This window comes from Phyllopteryx taeniolatus, chromosome 4 (genome assembly GCF_024500385.1).
Source record: "Phyllopteryx taeniolatus isolate TA_2022b chromosome 4, UOR_Ptae_1.2, whole genome shotgun sequence".
NCBI lineage: Eukaryota > Metazoa > Chordata > Actinopteri > Syngnathiformes > Syngnathidae > Phyllopteryx > Phyllopteryx taeniolatus.
Genome location: NC_084505.1, coordinates 8468715 through 8493055, shown reverse-complemented (window position 1 = coordinate 8493055; position 24341 = coordinate 8468715). Strand labels below are relative to the sequence as shown.

At 42.1% G+C, this 24341-nt stretch overlaps 1 protein-coding gene across 2 annotated transcripts; it reads left to right on the top strand.

The window, feature by feature from the left end:
- Window positions 1-3274: 3274 nt before the first annotated feature.
- On the top strand, window positions 3275-14313 carry cnga1a (cyclic nucleotide gated channel subunit alpha 1a). 2 transcript variants are annotated; one of them, XM_061772280.1, is made up of 9 exons: window positions 3275-3673; window positions 3798-3887; window positions 5839-5931; window positions 6024-6086; window positions 6286-6333; window positions 6431-6535; window positions 9902-10008; window positions 10429-11039; window positions 11125-14313. In XM_061772280.1, exons 3-9 carry the CDS (start codon window positions 5849-5851, stop codon window positions 12055-12057), a joined length of 1950 nt encoding a protein of 649 aa, XP_061628264.1. In that variant the 5' UTR covers window positions 3275-3673; window positions 3798-3887; window positions 5839-5848; the 3' UTR covers window positions 12058-14313. The 2 variants fall into 2 exon arrangements, with proteins under 2 accessions (XP_061628264.1, XP_061628263.1); XM_061772279.1 differs by lacking the exon at window positions 3798-3887 and having other exon boundaries at window positions 3276-3673.
- Window positions 14314-24341: the final 10028 nt, after the last annotated feature.

Genomic DNA, 24341 nt, shown 5'->3' with positions numbered 1-24341 from the left:
TGCTTTTGTGGGTGCATGTACAATTAGTAACCTGTTAGTGCTAAACAAAAACCATATAGTATCTCTCTTCGCGTATTCATCTTTTATTGTAGTTAACACATATCCTATGAAATAAAGGCCAGATGCCATCAACTGTGGTTTACAGGTTTTGCTCAAACTGCTTCTGTCACAGCACAAACGGAATGCAAAGGACAAAAGCATTTGGACCAGCACGTAATTATATGTTATAGATAGCTACCTGCTTTAATCATTAAACTCCATGCATTATTTATTGAGAAATTACAAAAATGGGATGTTTTAATGGAAGCATGCGCCTTGCAGTCAGGAGATCCAGTTTCAAATCTTGGGAACGTCGACATGTAAAGTTGATATGTTCTCCCCGTGCTTTCGTGGCTTTTCTGCGGGTACTTCAGCTTCCTCCCACATTCACATAACGTGCATATTGGCTTCGAAATCATCCATCCATCCATCCATTTTCCATACCGCTTATCCTCACTCGGGTCGCGGGCATGCTGGAGCCTATCCCAGCTACCTGCGGGCAGGAAGCGGGGTACACGCTGAACTAATGATTTGTCACAGGCTTCAATTTTAGGCACGACTCAATGTTCTGCGTTACAAATAGAATTTTAAATTTGTAGTCAGTTCAGGTCAGTGTTGGGAAAGTTCATTTTCTTTGCGAACAAGTTGAAAGTTCATTTCACCATTCCAAAAATGAACTACTTCAGTTCATAGTTCATACTTCAAAATTTTGAAGTAAGTTCACCCCTTCAAAAATGGATTACAGGTAGTCATTGTTCTTTTTTGTTTTTTCTCAATATGTTGCTGATGGGCACGGTGGACGACTGGTTAGAGCGTCTGGCTCACAGTTCTGAGGAGCGGGGTTCAATCCCCGGCCCCGCCTGTGTGGAGTTTGCATGTTCTCCCCGTGCCTGCATGGGTTTTCTCCGGGCACTCTGGTTTCCTCCATGCATGGTAGGTTGATTGAAGACTCTAAATTGCCTGTAGGTGTGAATGTGGGTGCGGATGGTTGTTGTATATATGTGCCCTGCGATTGGCTGGCAACCAGCTAAGGGTGTACCCCGCCTCCTGTCCGAAGATAGCTGGGATAGGCTCCAGCACGCCCGCGACCCTTGTGGGGATAAGCGGCTCAGATAAAGGATGGATGGTTGGATGTTGCTGATGGCCTTAAAATACTGGCATCTCATTTCCCCATTGCTGCCACACATTCAGTCCACACTTGTAGCCAGCTGCAGCTTTTAACCTACAATCTCAAAAACATGTTGCTTTAATGATCCCATTTTTTTAAAAATGAGGAATTAAAACAAAAACAGGACTTCTGTTCACCGGGGCCCCCCTCTGAAGCCACGCCTGGAGGCGGGGCTCAAAGGCGAGCGCCTTGTGGCCGGGCCTGTGCCCATGGCGCCCGGCCGGGCACAGCCCGAAAGGGTAATGTGGGTCCCCCTTCCCATGGGCTCACCACCTGTGGGAGGGGCCACAGGGTTCGTGTGCAGTGTGAGCTGCGTGGTGGCCGAAGGCGGGGACCATGGCGATCCGATTCCTGGCTGCAGAAACTGGCCATAGTGACGTAATGTCACCGCTCTGGCAGGGAAGGAGCCCGAGCTGGTGTGTGAGGTTGAGAAGTTCCGACTAGATATAGTCGGGCTCACCTCCACACACGGCTTGCGCTCTGGTAGCAGTCCTCTTGAGAGGGGTTAGACTCTTTTCGACTCTGGAGTTGCTCATGGTGAGAGGCGCCGAGCAGGTGTGGGTATACTTATTGCCCCCCGGCTCGGCGCCTGTACGTTGGGGTTCAGCCAGTAGCTCTTTTCGTCTGCTGTATTTCTAGTAAGTACTACTGTGTTTTTCTGTTCTTGTTTCTCTTCCTTGTGTAGGTTAGATTTTGTTCTCCTAACTTCCTTTAGTTTTTTCCTACAGTGGCTCTCCGTCCACCGTCCTTATTTAAGTACCGGTCCGCTAGATGGTTTTCACATTGCCCTTCTGTCACGTCACTTTCTGTTAATAGTCATCTTTTCACGTCAGCGTGGTCCCTTTGTTGAATAAAGTCTGTTAACATGCATCTTCTGTTGTTTTGCTTTGGGGTCCACACATATTGTGTTTGACACAGCCGTAACAGAAAGGGCGTGATTGGGAGGAATGCCATAAGGTAGTCGGTGCCTGTCGTGGCGGCAAACCACAAACACGTTGGTGGACATCAGCGGTGAGGGATGCCGTCAAGCTGGAGAAGGAGCCAAGCGGAATGCAGCTTTGGTGGTTGCTGAAGAAAAAACTCGGGCATGGGAGGAGTTCAGTGAGGCCATGGAGAAAGACTTCCGGACGGCTTCGAGGAAATTCTGGTCCAACATCTGGCGTCTCAGGAGAGGGAAGCAGTGCACCATCAACACTGTGTATAGTGGGGATGGGGCGCTGCTGACCTCGACCCGGGACGTTGTGAGTCGGTGTGGAGAATACTTTGAAGAATTATTCCGGCCGCTTGTATCCGGAACCCGGATCCCGGAACACCTCAGGATCCTCTCGGAAGAGCTGGAGGAAGTGGCTGGGGAGAGGGAAGTCTGGACTTCCCTGCTAAAACTACTGCCCCCGCGACCCGCCCTCTGATAAGCGGAAGAAAATGGATGGATGGATGTTCTTAATGTGCATACAAAAACATGCAACACAGAATGACAGAAACGATGATGAAAGGACATTGATAACTTTGCATGAAAGTTGCATTGAACTGTCCTTCATTGAACTCGTTCAGGTACAACACTGGTCAAAGTCAATTGCTGGCAAAAATCCAATAGCTGAGTAGCTATTAACTTCCCATATGACAACTGAGTTTGACCATTTAAGTTGAAGTTTATTTCAGAGGTGTGAAGATTTAAAAAGTTTTAAGACAAAGATCTCAACATTTCTTGTGAGAATATGAGCGATTAAAAGTTGCAGCATCCTGCCTTGTTTAATTAAAGATGCTAAGAACATGGTGGAAAAAACGTGTCATTTAACAGCCAGTGACCCAACAGACCATTGTCCTGAGATGAAGATAGAAATGTATGTGTGTCTGTCTGTGTGTGTGTGTGTGTGGGGGTGGGGGGGGGGGGGGGGGGGGGGGCAATTACTGCTCAACACTGCCAGAGGTTCAGATTTCAATTCCATCGCTGTTCCTTTCTTAAAGTGGAGAAGGTCTACCTGATGAGAAACCTCCTCTCGCTGGCAACATCTAATCGGATCAGAGTTGGATATGGCTAAGAGTGCTGACAGAGCATGAGTGTGTGTGTGTGTTTGTGTGCGTGCGCGTGTGTTGGAAAACTAAATGTTCTTGTGTTGCACAGCTGAACAGAAAAGCACGAGGAGAAAAATAGAATCTTTATCACTAAATGGGTTTCAGTACTTTGGCTGTCTACTTTATGGTACTGTATCTATCACTGCATAGGGGCTACAAGGAGGACTTTCCCGCCTCTCCTCTCAGCCACCTCTAATCCTCCTAATCCTTATCAGGGCTGGTAAATCTGTGTTATTAATTTAGCCCCAGTGCTTTATACGTGTCAGTGTTACATGTAACTACATTTTGATATTTTGTCCAATTAGCTTCTGGACACCTGCTTGGACATTCCGCTGCACATGTGAGTGGTTCTGACAGACAAGAGGAAAATGGACTCTTCAGTTGGAGGCCAAGGTCGGTTCAAATTCTAATATTTTTTTCTTCATGAAGTGACAGAAAGGGATTCTGTTCTTTTTGTTTTCACATTGCAAGTTGATGGGAAAAGACAAGGCTCTAATTGTGCTCTACTTCACTTCAGGTATACAGCAGGAGTCCTATTGTCACTCTCAAGATACAATTTACACTAATGTTACCCTTTGGGCTCTCAGTTTTGTCAAGGACTCAAAAGGTACACGTATTGGAGCAATCTCTTAGTTTTTCAGATAGTTTTACTTGAACCCATTCACACAGACTGTATAGACAAATGTATTGAGACAATTATATCAACATTAATACTATTTAGGGCTGACTATATAGGAGATAGGCCAAATGAAATTGGAAAGTTCTGCAGACCTTAACTGACTGACATTGGCTGGAGAAAATGATACTGCGCAAAATAAAAAGTGTTTGCAGCAAGTATCCCATTATGCTGTAACTCAGTACTGTAAGGCAAGGGTGTCAAAGTCTTTGTATTTTCCTCCCACAGCCCAAAAACATGCATGGTAGGTTAACTGGAGACTCTAAATTTCCCGTAGGTGTGAATGTGAAAACGAATGGTTGTTTGCCTATATGTGCCCTGCAATTGGCTGGCAACCAGTTCAGGGTGTACCCTGCCTCTTGCCCAGGGTCGGCTGGGATAGGCTCTAGCACGCCTGCGACCCTAGTGAGGAGAAGCGATATGGAAAATTTGTGTTCAAATTAGATTTTAATAATTATTTCTATTGTTTCCCCCCACATGCATTTTAATTGCCACAATCTTAATTGTCTGCTGAACCAAAGTTAAGTGAGAACCATTTCAAATGTATAAGAAAGTAATAACCTGCCCTGTAAATGTGTAAGCTTTATACATTAAACATGCATAAAAAATACATGGATACATTTTTATGGTATTTTATGACAATAGGATTCCACCGCTTTCAAAATCATCCTGAGAGTGTAAGTGCCATTGAATAAACTTCAGCTCGTGATAGTTCAAACCCTCCATTGTGTTTTCGTAATGATGAACAGGAGACTTGACTTGCTTGTGACACTGCTTACTTCCTGAATAGGAATAGCATATGTTGTGTATTTATGTTAGACTCTTATATGCAGACTATGAAGGATAAGAAGTCACATTAGCAATGTGGCAAATTAGCTTATGGTTGACACCAATGCTGGAAAGCATCACCAATTCCATTTCGGCCATTTTACACATACCGTATTTTCCGCACCATAAGGCGCACCGGATTGTAAGGCGCAGTCTCAATTACAATTACAAAACTGAGACAATTGTCTTTGGCAGCAAAGAGGATTGCTGTTAGTAAATACCTGGAGTCACTATCTTTAAAAACCAAAGACCAAGTCCAAAACCTTGGTGTGTTGATAGATTCCAAGCTGACTTTCAGCAGTCATAACAAATCAATCACTAAAACAGCCTTCTACCAGCTGAAGAACATATCTAGAGCGAAGGGTTGCATATGCCAAGCAGACCAGGAGAAGCAAAATAATGCTTTTATCTCAAGTAGACTTGAGTATTGTAATTGTCTTCTGACTGGACTCCCCCAAAAGGGAATTAAACAGCTGCAGCTGTGGTTCTGACCAGAAAAAAAGAGTCAATCAAGTCAGCTTTAGAATAGACTTTAAAGTTCTGCTACTGCTCTATAAATTACTAAATGGTTTAATTCCTGAATACACTGAAGACATGCTAATGAAATATAAACCCAGTAGGGCTCTGAGATCTACGGACTCAGGCCAGATAGTGGATCAGAGAGTCCAAAGCAAAAATGTTGAAGTAGCCTTTAGCTGTTATGATGCACACAAATGGAATAAATTGCTGACAGAAGTGACATCAGCCCCAAGTGTGAATGTTTTTAAATATAGGTTTAGAAAAAAAAACGATTTTTGTTCCCGTTTATGATTGACCATTTCAGAGCATTTCCATTTTTAAATGATCTTTCTTGCATCTTGCACTGTACAAGTTTTTGTTTGTAAATGCTTTAAGCAGTCTTTTATTTGTATTTTTAAATGCTATTAATCATGTTCCGCACATTGGGTTACTATGAAATACGCAATATTTAAAAAAAAATGCTTTGTTTTGCTTTACAATTTTGGTAATCTTACCATATCTATACTTGATGCATTATTTCGCTGGGACTCTGCAGATCTGCTACTATGAGGATATCAGCCACCACCCCAAACTTCGACATGACACTTGACACAGGACCACCAACAGCACCAAACAGGGGCGTCGAAATGTGAGCGGACCTTTAAGTATATGTTAGCACAATGGCCTTATTTATTCTCATGCGTGCACTTCTTGACCTTGTGTGAACTACATTTGCTGCAGGATCGCGCCTCAGCCAGTCCACAATCACCCGCTCAACACGAACAACAATAATGACAATGACGAGTAAGTACAATTCTGGTGCCATGAGGAGAGAAGTCAAGCTGTTGTTCACTTTTAAATTCCTTTAAAGACTGGTAGAAGCCAATCTAATGCTTTTAGTAGTCATGCTCTCTCAGAGAAATTGGGGAAAAGTGACTACATTACATGGGAAATGATTCACTGCTAACTTTTTTTTTTTTTTATCATATATTCAAATGTACAGAAAAAAAGAAAAACAAGAAAAAGGAGAAAATGAAAAGGCTGTAGAACAGTAAGTGTACCATCCAGCAGAACTGCTTTAATGGACTATAAATAAGGATCAATTGTCATTTTAATTATTATTATTATTCAAATTTTTTTTTTTACAGGCCTAAAGAAATATTTGTCATCAACCCTGCTGGAAATCTCTATTATAACTGGCTCTTCATCATTACATTGCCAGTTATGTACAACTGGACCATGATTATCGCAAGGTGACTACTTTCCCAAACTATTTAGTTGCATGCTGGCGTAGTGCTATTTTTAAAACACATTTTATTCATCTGAATTCAGTATGTGATAAATGCTAGGGTTCACCCAAAGGTAATATGGCACAAAGTAACTATCTTATTTTTGTGCAAAATCAAATTGAACGCAAAATATCATTTTAAAGTTTAAGTGGGTGTTTTTATTTATTTATTTATTAATGGCACTTCAAATCGCACACCCCTGAAGGATGACACATTTTTTAGTCAAGTTAAAGGGGAGCTATTATGGAAAATTGGCTTTTTAATTGCTTATGTACAAATAGTTGGGTCACGAGTATGAAATTCAGTCCATTTTCCATACCGCTTATCCTCACTCGCGGGTGTGCTGGCCCCTATCTCATCTGACTCTGGGCGGGTGACGGGGTACACCCTGAACTGGTTGCCAGCCAATCACAGCAAGTGTGAACTTGAACAACCAAATAAATCTATTGTCTCTGCTAGGACGTTGTCTTGTTGCAATGTCCCAGCTCCGCTCTCAGTCATTATGGGAACAAATTGGACGTCAACCAGTATCCCGGAACTGATTGGTTCTACCTCGTGTTTTACTGTATACAGTTACGTGCATGTGTTTACAAGCGCTAGTCATGAATTAAAAAAATATATACACAGTGGGTACGGAAGGTTTTCAGACCCCTTAAATGTTTCACTCTTTGTGAAATTGCAGCCATTTGTTCAAATCATTTAAGTTCATTTTTTCCCTCATTAATGTACACACAGCACCCCATATTGACAGCTGATTTATTAAAAAAGAAAAGCTGAAATATCACACAGCCGTAAGTATTCAGAACCTTTGCTGTGACACTCATATATTTAACTCGGGTGCTGTCCATTTCTTCTGATCATCCTTGGGATGGTTCTACACCTTCATTGGAGTCCAGCTGTGTCTGATTATACTGATTGGACTTGATTAGGAAAGCAACACACCTGTCTATATAAGACCTTACAGCTCACAGTACATGTCAAATGAGAATCATGAGGTCAGAGGAACTGCCTGAAGAGCTCAGAGACAGAATTGTGGCAAGGCACAGATCTAACCAAGGTTAAAAAAAAAACGTTTGCTGCAGTTAAGGTTCCTAAGAGCACAGTGGCCTCCAAAATCCTGAAATGGAAGACGTTTGGGACTATCAGAACGCTTCCTCGAGCTGGCCATCCGGCCAAACTGAGCAATTGGGGGAGAAGAGCATTGGTGAGAGTGGTAAAGAAGAACCCAAAGATCACTGTGGCAGAGCTCCAGAGATGCTGTTGGGAGAAATTTCTAGAAAGTCAACCATCACTGCAGCCCTCCACCAGTCGGGGCTTTATGGCAGAGTGGCCCGACGGAAGCATCTCCTCAGTGCAAGACACATGAAAGCCCGCATGGAGTTTGTTAAAAAAAGACCTGAAGGACTTCAAGATGTTGAGAAATAAGATTCTCTGGTCTGATGAGACCAAGATAGAACTTTTTGGCCTTAATTCTAAGCGGTATGTGTGGAGAAAAACAGGCACTGGTCATCACCTCCCCAATACAGTCCCAACAGTGAAACATGATGGTGGCAGCATCATGCTGTGGGGGTGTTTTTCAGCTGCAGAGACAGGACGACTGGTTGCAATTGAAGAAAAGATGAATGCATCCAAGTACAGGAATATCCTGGATGAAAACCTTCTCCAGAGTGCTCAGGACCACAGACTGGGCCAAAGTTTCGGCTTCAAAAAAGACAATGACCCTAAGCACACAGCTAAAATACCGAAGGAGTGGCTTCAGAACAACTCTGTGACTGTTCTTGAATTGCCCAGCCAGAACCCTGACTTAAACCCAATTGAGCATCTCTGGAATGACCTGAAAATGGCTGCCCACCATTCACCATCCAACCAGACAGAACTGGAGAGGATCTACAAGGAGGAATGGCAGAGGATCCCCAAATCAAGGTGTGAAAAACTTGTTGCATCATTCCCAAAAAGACTCATGGCTGTATTAGCTCAAAAGGGTGCTTCTACTAAATACTGAGCAAAGGGTCTGAATACTTATGGATGTGTGATATGTCAGTTTTTCATTTTTAATAAATCTGCCAAAATTTCAAAAATTCTGTTTTTTTTCTGTCAATACTGGGTGTTGTGTGTACATTAATGTGGAAAAAATTAACTTAAATTATTTTAGCAAATGGCTCCAATATAAAAAAAGAGTGAAAAATTTAAGGGGGTCTGAATACTTTCCGTACCCACTAGATACAACCTCAATTCCAATGAAGTTGGGACGTTGTATTAAACATAAATAAAAACAGAATACATACAGGTTTTGGAGAAACATATGCTGCCATCTAAGCAACGTCTTTTTCATGGACGCCACTGCTTATTTCAGCAAGACAATGCCAAACCACATTCTGCACATGTTACAACAGCGTGGCTTCGTAGTAAAAGAGTGCGGGTACTAGACTGGCCTGCCTGGATTCCAGACCTGTGTGGCACATTATGAAAATACGACAACGGAGAACAGACGAAGCTGTACATAAAGCAAGAATGGGAAAGAATTCCACCTACAAAACTTCAACAATTAGTGTCCTCAGTTCCCAAACGTTTATTGAATGTTGTTAAAAGAAAAGGTCACTTAACACAGTGGTAAACATGACCCTGTCCCAGCTTTTTGGAACGTGTTGCAACCATAAAATTCTAAGTTAATGATTATTTGCTAAAAAACAATAAAGTTTATCAGTTTGAACGTTAAATATCTTGTCTTTGTTGTGTATTGAATTAAATATAGGTCAAACATGATTTGCAAATTATTGTATTCTGTTTTTATTTATTTATATTTAACACATCTTCGCAACGTCATTGGAATTGGGGTTGTATATATATATATATATATATATATATATATATATATATATATATATATATGCGGCACGGTGGGCGACTGGTTAGAGCGTCAGCCTCACAGTTCTGAGGTTCAATCCCCGGCCCCGCCTGTGTGGAGTTTGCATGTTCTCCCCGTGCCTGCGTGAGTTTTCTCCGGGCACTCCGGTTTCCTCCCACATCCCAAAAACATGCATGGTAGGTTAATTGACAACTCTAACTTGCCCGTAGGTGTGAATGTGAGTACGAATTGTTGTTGGTTTGTATGTGCCATGCGATTGGCTGGCAACCAGTTCAGGGTGTACCCCACCTCCTGCCCGATGATAGCTGGGATAGGCTCCAGCACGCCTGTGACCCTAGTGAAGAGAAGTGGCTCAGAAAATGGATGGATATATATATATATATATATATATTTATATACACAGTTGAACAACAAAGTGACATTATTAGTCAACTGTGATTCTGGTGGTGTTCTCCTGCAAACAGGGCGTGTTTCGAGGAGCTGCAGCACAACTACATCCTTTACTGGGTTTTATTTGACTACAGCGCAGACCTTATCTATCTGGCTGATATGCTTGTCAGGACCAGAACAGGTAAATCAGACATACACTACGATGGGGGATGTTTTTAAGTTTGCCATGTAAATAGTAATCAGACATCGACATTATGTGCATCCTCAGACCTCTGGTATTAGCACACAAAGTCAAGAAACAAAACAGATTTTTTTTCTCAGAAGTCATGAGTTGAGAGAAATGTATGAGTAAAACCACATTAATGAAACATATGCATCTATCCATTAAAATGTTTTACAAATCTCCAATTAGAGTAATAGTGAAGGTGTGAGGCATTTTTGCACTCCAATAAACACGAAGCTGCCCCACATTTTCCATCTCAGTGTTATTCATTATTTAAATTTGAATAGTGGTCATGTAGGAATATAGGTGATGGATATGGTAATGTTTACTGGTGAACAACCCATATACCCTAAATCTCTTGACTTTGTACCTGCCCAGGTTACCTTGAGCAGGGCTTGCTTGTCAAAGATGAGAAGCTGCTCCGCGACCGCTATGTCAACAGCTTCCAGTTCCAGCTGGACATTGTTTCCATGTTGCCCACTGACATCCTCTATCTCCCTCTGGGTCTGGACTACCCAGAGATTCGCGTAAATAAACTTCTAAGAATTGGTCGCATGATGGAGTTCTTCACAAGGACGGAGACTAAAACCAACTACCCTAACATCTTCCGTATTGCAAACTTAATCATGTACATTCTCATCATTATCCACTGGAATGCCTGCTTCTACTTCTCATTTTCAAAATCAATTGGTTTTGGGTCAGACGAATGGGTTTACCCAGCACTCGATGATCCAGAGGAGCCTGCTTTTGGCCAGCCCATGAGGAAGTATGCCTTCAGCCTCTACTGGTCCACATTAACCCTGACCACAATCGGAGAAACACCACCACCAAGCCTTGATTCCGAATTTATCTTCCATGTGGTTGACTTCTTAGTTGGGGTTCTTATCTTTGCCACCATTGTGGGAAATATTGCTACCATGATCTCCAACATGAATGCTGCCCAAGCCCAGTTTCAGGCTCGAATTGACAACATTAAACAATACATGCAGGTAGATAATCCATTGATTTACAAGATGGACCGCAATTTACCACTGTTTGATTATAATTGATTACATAAAACCCTGTCATTTTTAGGTCCGAAAGGTCAGCAAGGATCTGGAACTGCGTGTCATCAAGTGGTTTGACTACCTGTGGAACAATGGCAAGGCACAGGATGAGCGCGAGGTATTGTGGTATCTTCCAGACAAGTTGAAAGCCGAGATCGCCATCCAAGTTCACATGGAGACACTCAAGAAAGTTCGCATCTTTGCAGACTGTGAGGCAGGCCTGCTGATTGAGCTAGTGCTCAAGCTACGGCCTCAGGTATTCAGCCCTGGAGACTACATCTGCAAGAAGGGTGATATTGGTCGTGAGATGTATATCATCAAAGATGGAAAACTTGCAGTGGTTGCTGATGATGGTGTTACTCAGTTTGTGGTGTTGGGAAGCGGAAGCTATTTTGGTGAGATCAGTATCCTTAATATCAAGGGCAGCAAAGCAGGCAACAGGCGGACAGCCAACATTCGCAGCATCGGATACTCAGACCTCTTCTGCCTGTCCAAGGATGACCTCATGGAATCACTGGTGGAGTACCCGGACGCTAAAGGCATGCTGGAGGAGAAGGGCCGACAGATCCTGATGAAAGATGGCCTGATTGACTTGGACCCAGCTAACATCAAGCCGGAGGTCAAGGAGCTGGAAGAGAAAGTCAGCAGGTTATACAGTACAATGGATCTGATGCAGATCAAACTAAAGAAGATTTTAGAAAAATACAAAAAAACTGATAAGACTCTGTGGCATCGCATCACTGACCTGGAGCGTCTGACAGGAGAGGAGGTAGAGGATGACGACGAGGGGGAGGAGGATGTGAAAAAGGAAATTCAAGTGGAAGAGAAGAAAATTGAAGATGAAGCTGGAGTGGATGAAGTAGGCAGAGAGAAAAAGGAAGAGATGGGACAAGAAGAGAGGGCAGAAAAAGAAAAAGGCAAACACATGAAGAAAGACGATGACCACGAAGACAAAAAATAACTAAAACCCATAGTTAATAATTGGACATGCTGATGTAACCATATATATATATATATATATATATCAGCACGCTTTCCGATTCTAATGCTTTTTTATGATTAGGGGTGTAACGATTCAAGGACGATATCGGCTCATCTAGAACGATACAATCCGAAACGATTCAGTGGCTTGAAATCGATTCAGTAACTTTTCAGCCAAAAATTCAACCAGTGTGACTGTGTACTAAATACCTGGATATTGGACAGTGCAGGTGAAATTTCCTAAATTACTTTTGTTTCTTGTAAATGTGTGAGGTAAACTTTATGATGGGTATACAGTAATACACAAACAATAAACAAGCATTCATGGCAAATGCATTTTCAGTTTGAATAAAGTGCAAGTAACATTTCTTCAGGTTGGATTAACAGTAGGTTTACCTGCTATTTCTGATGTTGTTTTTCAACATAGAAATAATACAAATGCTAAGAATAAACACACTTACTGTAATTGAACGCAAAATACGAACTGGTCAAATGGTGTCATCATATTTATGAATACCCACTCACTTGCTGTCACAATGTGTGCCGTTGTGTTTATGTAGCTCTGAGTAGGTTGTAATCTACAACTATGTTATGTTAGCGTTTTTCTGAAGTACAGTACATCTGTGATGGAATTTCGTGTTCACCAACCTTTTATCTTCGGTGCTGTCATGAGGAAAACCTGTTTGAAATGTCTTACAAATTGATGTTTGCCTCGCTTGCTTCTTGGATCTCTGTGATCTCAACTTAGTAGCTTCAAGTTCTCATATTACTTGTTTACTTGTATTCCTCCTCAATTGTTTTTTGATTACTTCAGAACTAAAATGTGTCCATACTTCTGAATTTAAGCTTCACGGGACATTTGCAGGACATTCGCATTTGTTTTGTGCCATCCTCCTTTCCTGCACTGCGGATGCACATCTCCACAGTGGTTTGCTACTCAGACTGACCCAATCAATAGCACCAGAATAAACCTACACTGTACCTGCGTGGGTTTTCTCCGGGCACTCCGGTTTCCTCCCACATCCCAAAAACATGCATTAATTGGAGTCTCTAAATTGCCTGTAGGCATGACTATGAGTGCGAATGGTTGTTTGTTTCTATGTGCCCTGCGATTGGCTGGCAACCAGTTCAGGGTGTACCCCGCCTCCTGAGAAGCGGCTCAGAAAATGGATGGATGGATGGATATTTAAGTCCAGAAGGCTAACTTGCCGAGCAGAGATTGATCCAGTTGGATCATTGGAATACAAATCGATACATTGATATATTGAATGACTCGTTACACCACTATACAGTATATATACATACATACATACATATATATATATATATATATATATATATATATATATTTATTTATTTATTTCTTTTATTTTTTTTTGGGTCAAACTTGTTTTCAACCTTAAGTTACATTTTTTGCTTTCCCAGTAATGGCACTGGACAGGAGCTTCAATGGTCACTGAATGGTAATGTTCAGAATCTTTCTTAGCTGAAGGCTTTACTCATAGCTGAACCATTCCTTTTTGGGGGGAAGATTTAAAATATATATCTCTAGGTGATCAAGTTGATTCACAGAGCCTCAATAGCGCCACACAAAGCCTGGCACCTTCGCCTTGTGCGGTTCCCCAGGCTGGTCAGACACTTCTGTGGAATGGCATAACATTCCTCGACCAGGAGTCATCCCAAGTCAGCCAACATGGTTGTGTTGGTCAACCTGGTACGAACAATACGCTTAAGCTGATCGGGCAAGTGTTCAGTACGGTTGAGGGCAAATCGATTGTCGAGCTCCTCCATTCTTACTACCCCCGAATTGTGGAGATAGTCTCGGAAAAATACCACCCCTGGGTGCAAGTGCTGGAGGATGGAGTTTGGTCGCCAATTGTGGAGCTAAACCATCAGTTGTAAAGTATAATCTTATAGTTCTGCAATGAGATTGCCTTCCACATTGAAACACCTTGTTTTCCCAGGGATTGAGATGCTAGTAAAAATGTGGACGTACATGAGGATCAAAACCCAAAAGTTAATAGCAACAGCAGAATAAGTTACAGTACTTTGCATTCACAGTGAAGATTTTAAACAACTTGCATTAGTACAGAACACACCTTAGTTTCCTAATTAATTAATTTCCTAATTTTCAGTTCAATGGCAAGTAACGTTGTTTCAACATAGAAAAACACATTTTCAAAGGTTTCATTATATGTTTAAATGTGGTGGCTTTACATAAAGCAGCTTTGTGTCATCTTTTGAATTCTTGTCATTTGTCCTACTTTATAACAGCCTGTTTGTCCATGCATCAAAACACAGTGGTAGACAGATGTTTATTAAACCCTAATGTGAATTTTAAACAATGGACCAATTAAGCGGGCATACAATGGAGGCATACTTTAGAAGTTGCTTATAGGCTTACCCTGTAATTGGGAAGCATTAATGCATATTTTAGCTACTGAGAAAAGTGACCATTTTAATAAAAAAAGAATACTCTATTACTGATTTTTCCCCCATTTATATATATATATATATATATATATATATATATATATATATATATATATAGTGTGTTGTGAAATCAGGTACCTGTTGTTTTAGTGAAATATTTTTCTACAACCCCAATCGCAGTGAAGTTGGGATGTTGTGTTGAACAAATAAAAACAGAATACAATTATTTGCAAATCATATTCAACCTATATTTAATTCAATACACTACAAAGACAAGATATTTAATGTTCAAACTGATCAACTTTATTGTTTTTAGCAAATAATCAATAACTTATAATTTTATGGCTGCAACACATTCCAAAAAAGTTGGGACAGGTGGCAAAAAAGACTGAGAAATTTGAGGAATGCTCATCAAACACCTGTTTGGAACATCCCACAGGTGAACAGGCTAACTGGGAACAGGTGGGTGCCATGATTGGGTATAAAAGGAACTTCCCTGAATTGCACAGTCATTCACAAGCAAAGATGGGGCGAGGTTCACCGCTTTGTGAACAAGTGCGTTAGAAAATAGTCGAACAGTTTAAGGACAATGTTCCTCAACGTACAATTGCAAGGAATTTCAGGATTTCATCATCTACGGTCCATAATATCATCAAAAGCTTCAGAGAATCTGGATAAATCACTGCATGTAAGCGGCAAGGCTGAAAGCCAACATTGAATGCCCGTGACCTTCCATCCCTCAGGCGGCACTGCATCAAAAACCGACATGAATGTGTAAAGGATATCACCACATGGGCTCAGTTTTACTAACACTTCAGAAACCCAATGTCAGTAAATACAGTTCGGCACTACCTCCGCAAGTGCAACTTGAAACTCTACTATGCAAACCAAAAGCCATTTATCAACAACACCCAGAAATGGCTTCTCTGGGCCCGAGCTCATCTAAGATGGATCGATTCGAAGTGGAAACGTGCTCTGTGATCTGACGAGTCCACATTTCAAATTGTTTTGGGAAATTGTGGATGTCGTGTCCTCCGGGCCAGAGGAAAAGAACCATCCGGACTGTTATGGACGCAAAGTTCAAAAGCCAGCATCTGTGATGGTATGGGGCTGTGTTAGTGCCAATGGCATGGGTAACTTACACATCTGTGAAGGCACCATTAAGGCTGAAAGGTACATACAGGTTTTGGAGAAACCAAGCCATCCAAGCAAAATCTTTTTCATGGACACGCCTGCTTATTTCAGCAAGACAATGCCAAATCACATTCTGCACGTTACAACAGCGTGGCTTTGTAGTAAAAGAGTGCGGGTACTAGACTGGCCTGCCTGCAGTCCAGACCTTATTATTTTTGTATTTATTTATTTATTATTACTATTTTTACAAGGGCCCTTTCAGTAGAGTGGTCTTCCCTGAATCCGTGCAAAATCCTCTATGACGTTCCACATCCCGGTCACCAGCTCTTCCAGCTCCTTCCCTCAGGTAGGCGCTACAGATCAATGCAAACTAGAACAAGCAGACATTCCAACAGCTTGTTCCCTCTTGCCATCAACTTTTTAAACAGCTAACCTACAATTCCATTACAATATGCTGGCAATTTTTTGACTTGAGTTTGTTGTCACATTTCTGTGGCGCCAATTATACATTACTCGTGCACTCACTGTAGTAGTATCGCCACGCTGCACTATTCCCATATCTGTTGTTGACCAATACTGGCCACTCATGCCAGAATAGCATCTGCTCCATTTGCACACTGATTGAGGAGTATCTGCAACATTTGCACAATCAACTTTGTCCCAGATTATCGCACTACTTGCTTGAAGTCTCGGCGCACTTTGCACAATGGTCATTGCACCGGACTATTGCAATATTAGTCTTTCGAACTGCTCTAAGTGCTAGATAAACTCCGAACCGCTTCCCGAATCGGTCACGTGGTACAGCCGGGCAGGGAGGCTTCAGACGTCATCACTTCCGGCTCCTCCCCCAAATGAAGCAAGCCTCGATACGCGCTTTGCGGACACGCCCCCTCCATTACTCGACACACGCCTCGAAGACTCGGCACAACTCGTAACATCACGAGGACTAGCGAAAGCAGTGAATCTGTTATGCATCTGAACAGGCTTGCTGTGGTTAGCTAGCCGCATGTGGCTAATGCTAACAGGGTTATTAAGGTGGCTACAACCTACACTATCAGAGTGCTCGCCACGCCTACAGTTACCAAACTATTCTGCTCTAGTTGGCGGACACGTCCCTCTTGCAGAGAAAACCTCTCTTGGAGAAGGGTGCAATTGGTGTACGAGTCTATACTCACGTTTATTTGGTCAGAGTTTTGGAAGCGAAGTCTGTGGGATAGCCAAAAAGCCACATCAGTGTTTGGCAGTGGTGCGGCTGGAGCGAGTAGCCTCGAAAATGGTGCTACTCCGCTCTCAAAAATTCTAAATAGTCTCAAAAAGTAAAACGTAAAAATGTAAGTAGACAAGGGGAAAGTGTTAAAATTTCCTCTCGAGGACGTACGCAGCTTTGCGCAGCTGGAGCAGCGATATAGTCCTGCACCTGCATTAACTGTTCCACAGAGTATTTTTTTGCATTGTGTCCACTTCTCAGACAAGTACCTCAATGTCAGTCCCGGAGATATTCTTTTTCTCCACACTCTTTGCCATGATTTCGGCAACGTAAGTCGTCCATTCATGCATTCATAAAGGGATGGTTGCCACCATTTATGGTCAATTGGTATGTAGTATAACGGGTGCGATTTATCAATGCACATTACTTACTGGTGTGCATAAGAAAGGTGTCCGCACGTTTGATAAATACTAATTTTTTGTACTTAGACACAGTCTTCAGTCAAACTTGTAACCTGTTCTATGCACTCTTTGATGAATGAGGCAACAGCGACTCATTGTTAACTCCTGGTTACTTTTGACTTGGAGCTGGGTGGAGTGGAACAGGTTTCAGTTGCTCCACTCCTTGGATCCTTTCTTCTTGCAGGGTGTAGGGTGGAGAATACAACCATCATCGATGTATAATTCCTTGGATACCCCCAAGTCCCTGCACACTTTGTTGAGCATCTTAATAACACTGCTGCTGATTGAAACTGCATTAACTTTTCTGTCTGGTTTTACAGTCACAAACCCTGACATGGAGTCCACAAGCACCAGCGGGTACATTTCCTTCTTCTGGCCTGTGACTCCTGTGGGTCCAGCCGCATTCATGCAGATGGATCTCTATCAGACTGCTTTTTATCATGAGCAAATGAATTTGTTCCCCTTGTTAACGTATGTTGTAGTGACCACATACCTCAAAGTCTTGGAGGACACAGTGTATCTTCTTTTCCGAAATGCAGAACACAATCCTGTCCAGTTCCTTTTGTGTCGAAATCTAATTCTCCCTATTGCCCATAAGATGATTCTTCTGTTATCCACTGAACAATATACTTCATTATCACCCCACCACTGTATCCCCACTCTTGAATTACCTTTATGGTGCACCACTTCCACTGTTCTGTTGTAGCTCAGTAGTTTTTTCCCACATTTCATGGTCTATGTTTTTGCCCTTCATAGCCTTCTCCTCCTGAAATAGAGTCCTGAAAGACTAGAGAAGTCTTCATTGCGCGCCTGGGTATAATAATAATTTATTTTCCTTGTGGCTTCTCCCGCTAGGGGTTGCCACAATGTGTCATCCTTTTCCATGTAAGCCTATCTCCTGTATCCCCCTCTCTAACACCAACTGCCCTCATGTCTTCCCCTACTACATCGATCAGCCTTTTCTTTGGTCTTCCTTGAGCTCGCTTGCCTGGCAGTTCCATCCTCATCAACCAATATACTCACTATCTCTCCTCTGCACGTGTCCAAACCATCGAAGTCTGCTCTCGCTAACTTTGTCTCCAAAACATCGAACATTGGCTGTCCCTCTGATGAGCTCATTTCTAATTTTATCCAACCTGGTCACTTCTAGAGAGAACCTCAACATCTTAATTTCGGCCACCTCCAGCTCCGCTTCCTGTTGTCTCTTCAGTGCCACTGTTTGTAATCTGTACATCATGGCTGGCCTCACCACAGTCTTATAAACTTTGCGCTTCATCCTAGCAGAGACCCTTCTGTCAAATAACACACCTGACACCTTCCTCCAACCTTCCAACCTGCTTGGACCCATTTCTTCACTTTCTTCACTTTCTTACCACACTCCCCATTGCTCTGGAAGTATTTAAAGTCTTCCAGCCTCACTATCGCTTCTCCCTGTAGCCTCACTCTGCCCCCTCCACCCCTCTCATTGTCATGGGTGTGTGTTATGGTTGTTGTCTTCCCCCTGTCTCGTACACACCTGCTCCTGAGAGCATCTTCCCCGCCTGTGTCTCGTTTACCCTAATTACCCCATGTATTTAACCTCGTGTCTCATTCTTTCTGATCGCCAGTTCGTTGTACCTTGTTGTCACGTTCCAGCATTCCTTGTTTCCACGTCACCGACTCATCGTAAGCCTAGACCCCATTCTGATTATTGACCTTGCCTTTTTGCCTCATGTTTTTTGGATACTGTTGCCTTTGCGGATTGCCTGCCTCTGTACCAACCTCTGCCCGTTTATTAAACCTCTCTTTTTGAAACTGTCCATTTGAATTGGAGTCGTGCATTTTGGGTCCTGTCCTTTGTTCCGTTCGTGACACTCATTAATGCACATATATTCTCTTACTCTTACTATATTCTTCTCCTTTCCAGTGCATACCTCCACTTTTCTAACTGTTCCTCCACCTGCTCCCTGCTTTCACTACAGATCACAATGTCAACTGCAAACATCATGGTCCACGGGGATTCCAGTCTAACCTCATCTGTCAGCCTATCTGTCACCACTGCAAACAGGAAGGGGCTCAGGGGTGATGACTTCTAGCTACCGCTGCTTTTGTGTAAGTACACGATTTCATCTTCTCATACAACTGAGTACATTCTTCTTCTATAGTCTTAACAAGTATTATTATTTTTCCATTGTATCTGTATTCAAATGAAGGATATTATTTCATTTCCCATGTTTAAACTGACAGTTAATCTAGCCTTCCCCACTCAAGATCTGCTTTCAGGCCCCAATTTCCCTCAGGTGAATGGAGAATCCTATTCTATTTGACAGTGTATTAGTATTTCTATAATGAAAATAAAGGCTTCCCCCAGAACACCTTACCCCCAGTACACAGATGGTACTTTCTGCAGTTGAATAAATAAACAATCCTAGCCACTATATGAGGAAATACACTCCAGCATACCTAAATGATTTCACAGTTGCATTGCTTCTCTGTATGAAATATGAAATTATTAGGAAAAACAGTACAGACGACAGTACTGTCTCTCCTTCCTTTCCCATAACGAGGAAGGATTCTATGACCAAACTACCATACATTCCATGTGTATGTGCAGAACACCCTGCATTGTGGTAATATTCTCGTCACATACGCTATGTTGCTATGAACGTAATTGTGAGAAGCCTATGAGAATGTTCTGCTAGAGCAGGAAAGGCAGCATGATGGAGTACATGCCATTAATCCTGGGAGATTTGTTGCTGATTTCCCAGAAGAGGTATCTCTTTGGAATTCATTGCCTGAGGGGGTTTGAATCTGGTGAAGCAGTATTAACACAGCAACAATCATCAAAAGTGGCATAAAATGTTGTTTACATGAAGAAACAAGGAAGCATTGCAGCTTCACAAAACTGTGCATATTATGCATTTGCTGTTTCTAGCTTTGGATGCTGGATTTTTTTCCATCGTTCATCCTCAAATTCATTATTGTAATGCAATAAAGGGCTGACTGGAATATACTCATGCTGTCCAGAAAAACTGTATCCCTACATTCTCTTTGTAATCAGAGCTCCTGTTTGTGTTTTGCGGTTATTACAAAAGCAGTAATAAAAAAACATTTACAGGATGGTTAGCACAAGAGCCAGTTCACTGTCATTCCGTGTAGAGAGTCTATATAGGAGTGCCAGCCCTATTATTAATTGTGAAATAGGAACATATCAAACTCAGCTGACATATATAAGTGTATGTTGTGGTGACATTCCATCATAAATGATTCATACCTGTGAGCAAATGCCATTTTGTTTACAAAAGAGCTAAAGCTGCAGAAACCTCTCCTTATTTGGCAAGGACACACTCTGTTGTAACATGTGTGCGCTGATTGCGCGACGTGTCTGCTAAGATGAAGAGAAACAGGTGCAAACCATTGTTTGCAGTTTCAACAGTCAAATTCTGATGGACGATGCCCACATGTCAGTGCATGTGACATTGAAAACAGGAATGGGGAGAACAAGAAATGGGTGTTAGAAATCCGAATGTCTTTCAGAAGTTATTTATAGTATTCTTATGTACAGTAAAGTTAAACGCCTTTAAGGCTGTAACATTTGGAATTAAGCCAAAACATTTGGGTAAAAATATTCTTGGAAAGGATTAACTCTGGTCACGTGTTTAGCTTGTTTGTGGCTTTGTTGGACACTTAGTGGCGGTGGCCGACTGGTTGGAGCATCTGCCTCAAAGTTCTGAGGTCTGGGGTTCAATCCCCGGCCCCGCCTGTGTGGAGTTTGCATGTTCTCCCCGTGCCTGCGTGGGTTTTCTCTGGGCACTCCGGTTTCCTCCCACATCCCAAAAACATGCTTGGGCGGTTAATTGAAGAGTGAGTGAGTCCAAATGGTTGTTTGTTTATATGTGTGCCCTGCGATTGGCTGGCAACCAGTTCAGGGTGTACCCCGACTCCTGCCCAATGATAGCTGGGATAGGCTCCAGCACTCCCGGGACGCTTGTGAGGAGAAGCGGCTCAGAAAATGGATGGATGGATGGATGGACACTTAGTCCAAAAGAAGGAGACAGCCTTAACAGTGGTGTTATTAATTCAAATAAATAAATGAATAAAAAACCTAGGTAAGGGAAGTGAGCAGACTTACATTCAAAGAGAAAACAAAACATTTGAAGTGGTCTGTTGTTTTTACATTTTAAATTGGTTGGCCTCTTTTTACACGTATGACAATTAAGAATGTTCAAAAAGTGAGATGTGAGGCACAGTCGTGACTCAAGTTGGTAGCATTATGCTTTTTTCATTGAAAACGAAAAATAAGTTTGGTGTAATGTTCATCCGTGTCACCACTGTGTTTACCTTATTTTACACTAGTATGACAGCTAAAACTCCTGCGATTGGTTGGTGACCAGTTCAGGGTGTACCCAGCCTCTTTCCCAGAGTCAGCTGGGTTAGGCTCCAGCACGGCCGCAACCCTAGTGAGGATAAGTGGTTCAGAAAATGGACGGATGGGTGATAGCTAAAACTGTGAAGATACAGATAAAGATAATGTGTTCGGTAGACATTATCTCTACAGTTAATAAAGAATTAATGATGGTAACTGTTTGACCCTGGAATTATTCGTTTTCTTGGTAGAAAAACTGTCTTCGACCAAGCATCCCAGAAGGTGAAAATGTTTCATTAAAGTAGGCATGTGCTTCGACATCCTCGTCTGTAGTTCAGTGCCTGTGTAAATCTTGTAACAAATAGCCCAGAGGGTGTTTACAAGCTAAAATCAATGCTAGACCTTTCTATCCACTGACCTTCAATCACACCTGAGGGAGTGTGGGGGCTGGGGTGGTGTTTCAGCATACAGGAAGGTTGGTCGCTTTGAGCTGGAGCCCATCCCAGCTGACAAAATGGATTGGTCGCCAGTCAATCACATATTCTCTGCATTTTAGATCCTATAACCCTTCATCATTTTGTGTCAAATACGTGCCCCCGTTCAGACAATCCCAAACCCATAAAATACCTTCCAAATTCTTATGTGGCATACTGGAGTTTTAATTGAAGACATCTATGATATACAGAAGGTCCTTTGTATTAACTTTCACACTTTGGATATTACAAATGAAGTGCAATTGATAAGTTTGCGCAGCTGCCTAAGAATACACCATTATGCAACACAAGAAGGCACACTTAGTTACTGCCATACTTACTGTTGTTTATCTGTTTTATTCGTTTTGTATATGGCCGATATGTATTTTTATAGAAATGTTTACTTTGTGACTTTTCTACTTCATTAGCAGCATGTTACAACTTACGGACAAAATCAAGTTTCTTCACCATCATAGGAACGGAACTCAGTTGCAAACCGAGGACACCCCTTTTCCAGACCACCTGCGCTATGATGCACATACAAGTGTAAAAGGACTCAATATTTTTTTTTTCATTTATGTCTGTTTCAAGTCATTAACAGCATTTCTGATCATTTGCAATTTTGAGGGAATTATTATACATAGTACGGTGCCTTACATATTGTATTTGTCATATGTGTGTGTGTTCCGGGTTTTGTCTTCCCCCCCCCGTTTCAAACACACCTGCTCCTGTGAGCATCTTCATCACCTGTGCCTCGTTCACCCTAATTACCCCTTGTATATAACCTCGTGTCTCATTTCCTCTCGTTGCCAGTTCGTTGTACCTTGTCGTCGCGTTCCAGCATTCCTTGTTTCCCCTTCATAGATTCACAGTAAGACTTGACCCTGTTCCGATTATCGACCTTGTCTCTTTGCCTCATGTTTTTGGATACTGTTGCCTCTCTTGGATTGCCTGCCTGTGTACCGACCTATGCCCGTCTATTAAACCTCTCTTTTTGGAAACTGTCAATTTGTTTTGGAGTCGTGCATTTTTGGGTCCTATCCTCTGTTCCGTTCATGACAGTATTACAATGAGATCATAGGCAAGCTAATACACAGATGAGCAATACAGCTAATACGCCGCCTCAGAGAGTTTGAATAAAGAATCCAATCAGATTGATCTGATGTCATTTGCATACTATTTGCTTGGTATTTGAAAATCGTTGCAATCGATGTATTAGCATGTCCTCAATTCATTTCGTTCTGTGTTTTCAACTGAGAAACAATATCTATCCACACGCAATTTCTGAGAAAAAAACCAGCATGTTTTACAGACACCCAGTATTATTATTATAGCGCAGTTTCAGTCAAAGGATGTGCTGCAAGTAAACATCTGGTCAGTGGCGGTAACTGGCATCTGAGAAGTGTGCTGTCGCACAGGGCAGCTATGACTAGGGAGGCGTCGACACGGCTCCAGACCACAGACACGGCTCCAGACCATAGAAATATTTGAAATAGCATTGTGTAATGGCATGACGTATCTGTAAAATGATATGCAGTTATTTGTAAAACAACTAAAGCAAAGTGTACGCTGCGGTACACCCACTGATTTACAGTATGGCAAGCGAGGAGGGACATACTTGGAACCAGGAACAAAGGTTCAAGTACAATCCATTACAATGCCAATTATTGCCGTTCGTATGTGGAATTTGCGCCCCCTATTGGAGTCACCCTCTGGTCTGGTCGTAATTGCTCTGCCTCTCACGCTTCCTGTCGAGTGGATCAATACACTGGTTCAGGTTTTACGTCTCATCGTATCGCTGCAATTTTGATGGTAAGTTTCCCAGCATTGGTTGGTTAAACCTTTATCGGGCAATTTACTACATTTGGTCACTGGTGCACATTTGAAAAAACTGGCATCATTCTGTCTCCCACGAGGTTGGAGAATCACAAGATCGGACCCAGCCAATCAGTAAGAATCTCTGCACGTGTTGTTGGGGAGTAACTAATTACATGTAACTACAATGTGTAATTTAATGACGAAATTTATGTAATTGAAGATTCCATGAGGACTATTTTAGTTAAATAGCTTCAAAAGCTCAAATTTTTTTTTCATAGAACTTCCTCTTTCTAAAGGAAATGCTTCTGATTGGCTCTCTCTGATCATCCCATTCTGCTGTAGTCCCAAATATGATTTTTTTTTTCAAAATATGACCTTGAAGTGCCACCTTTT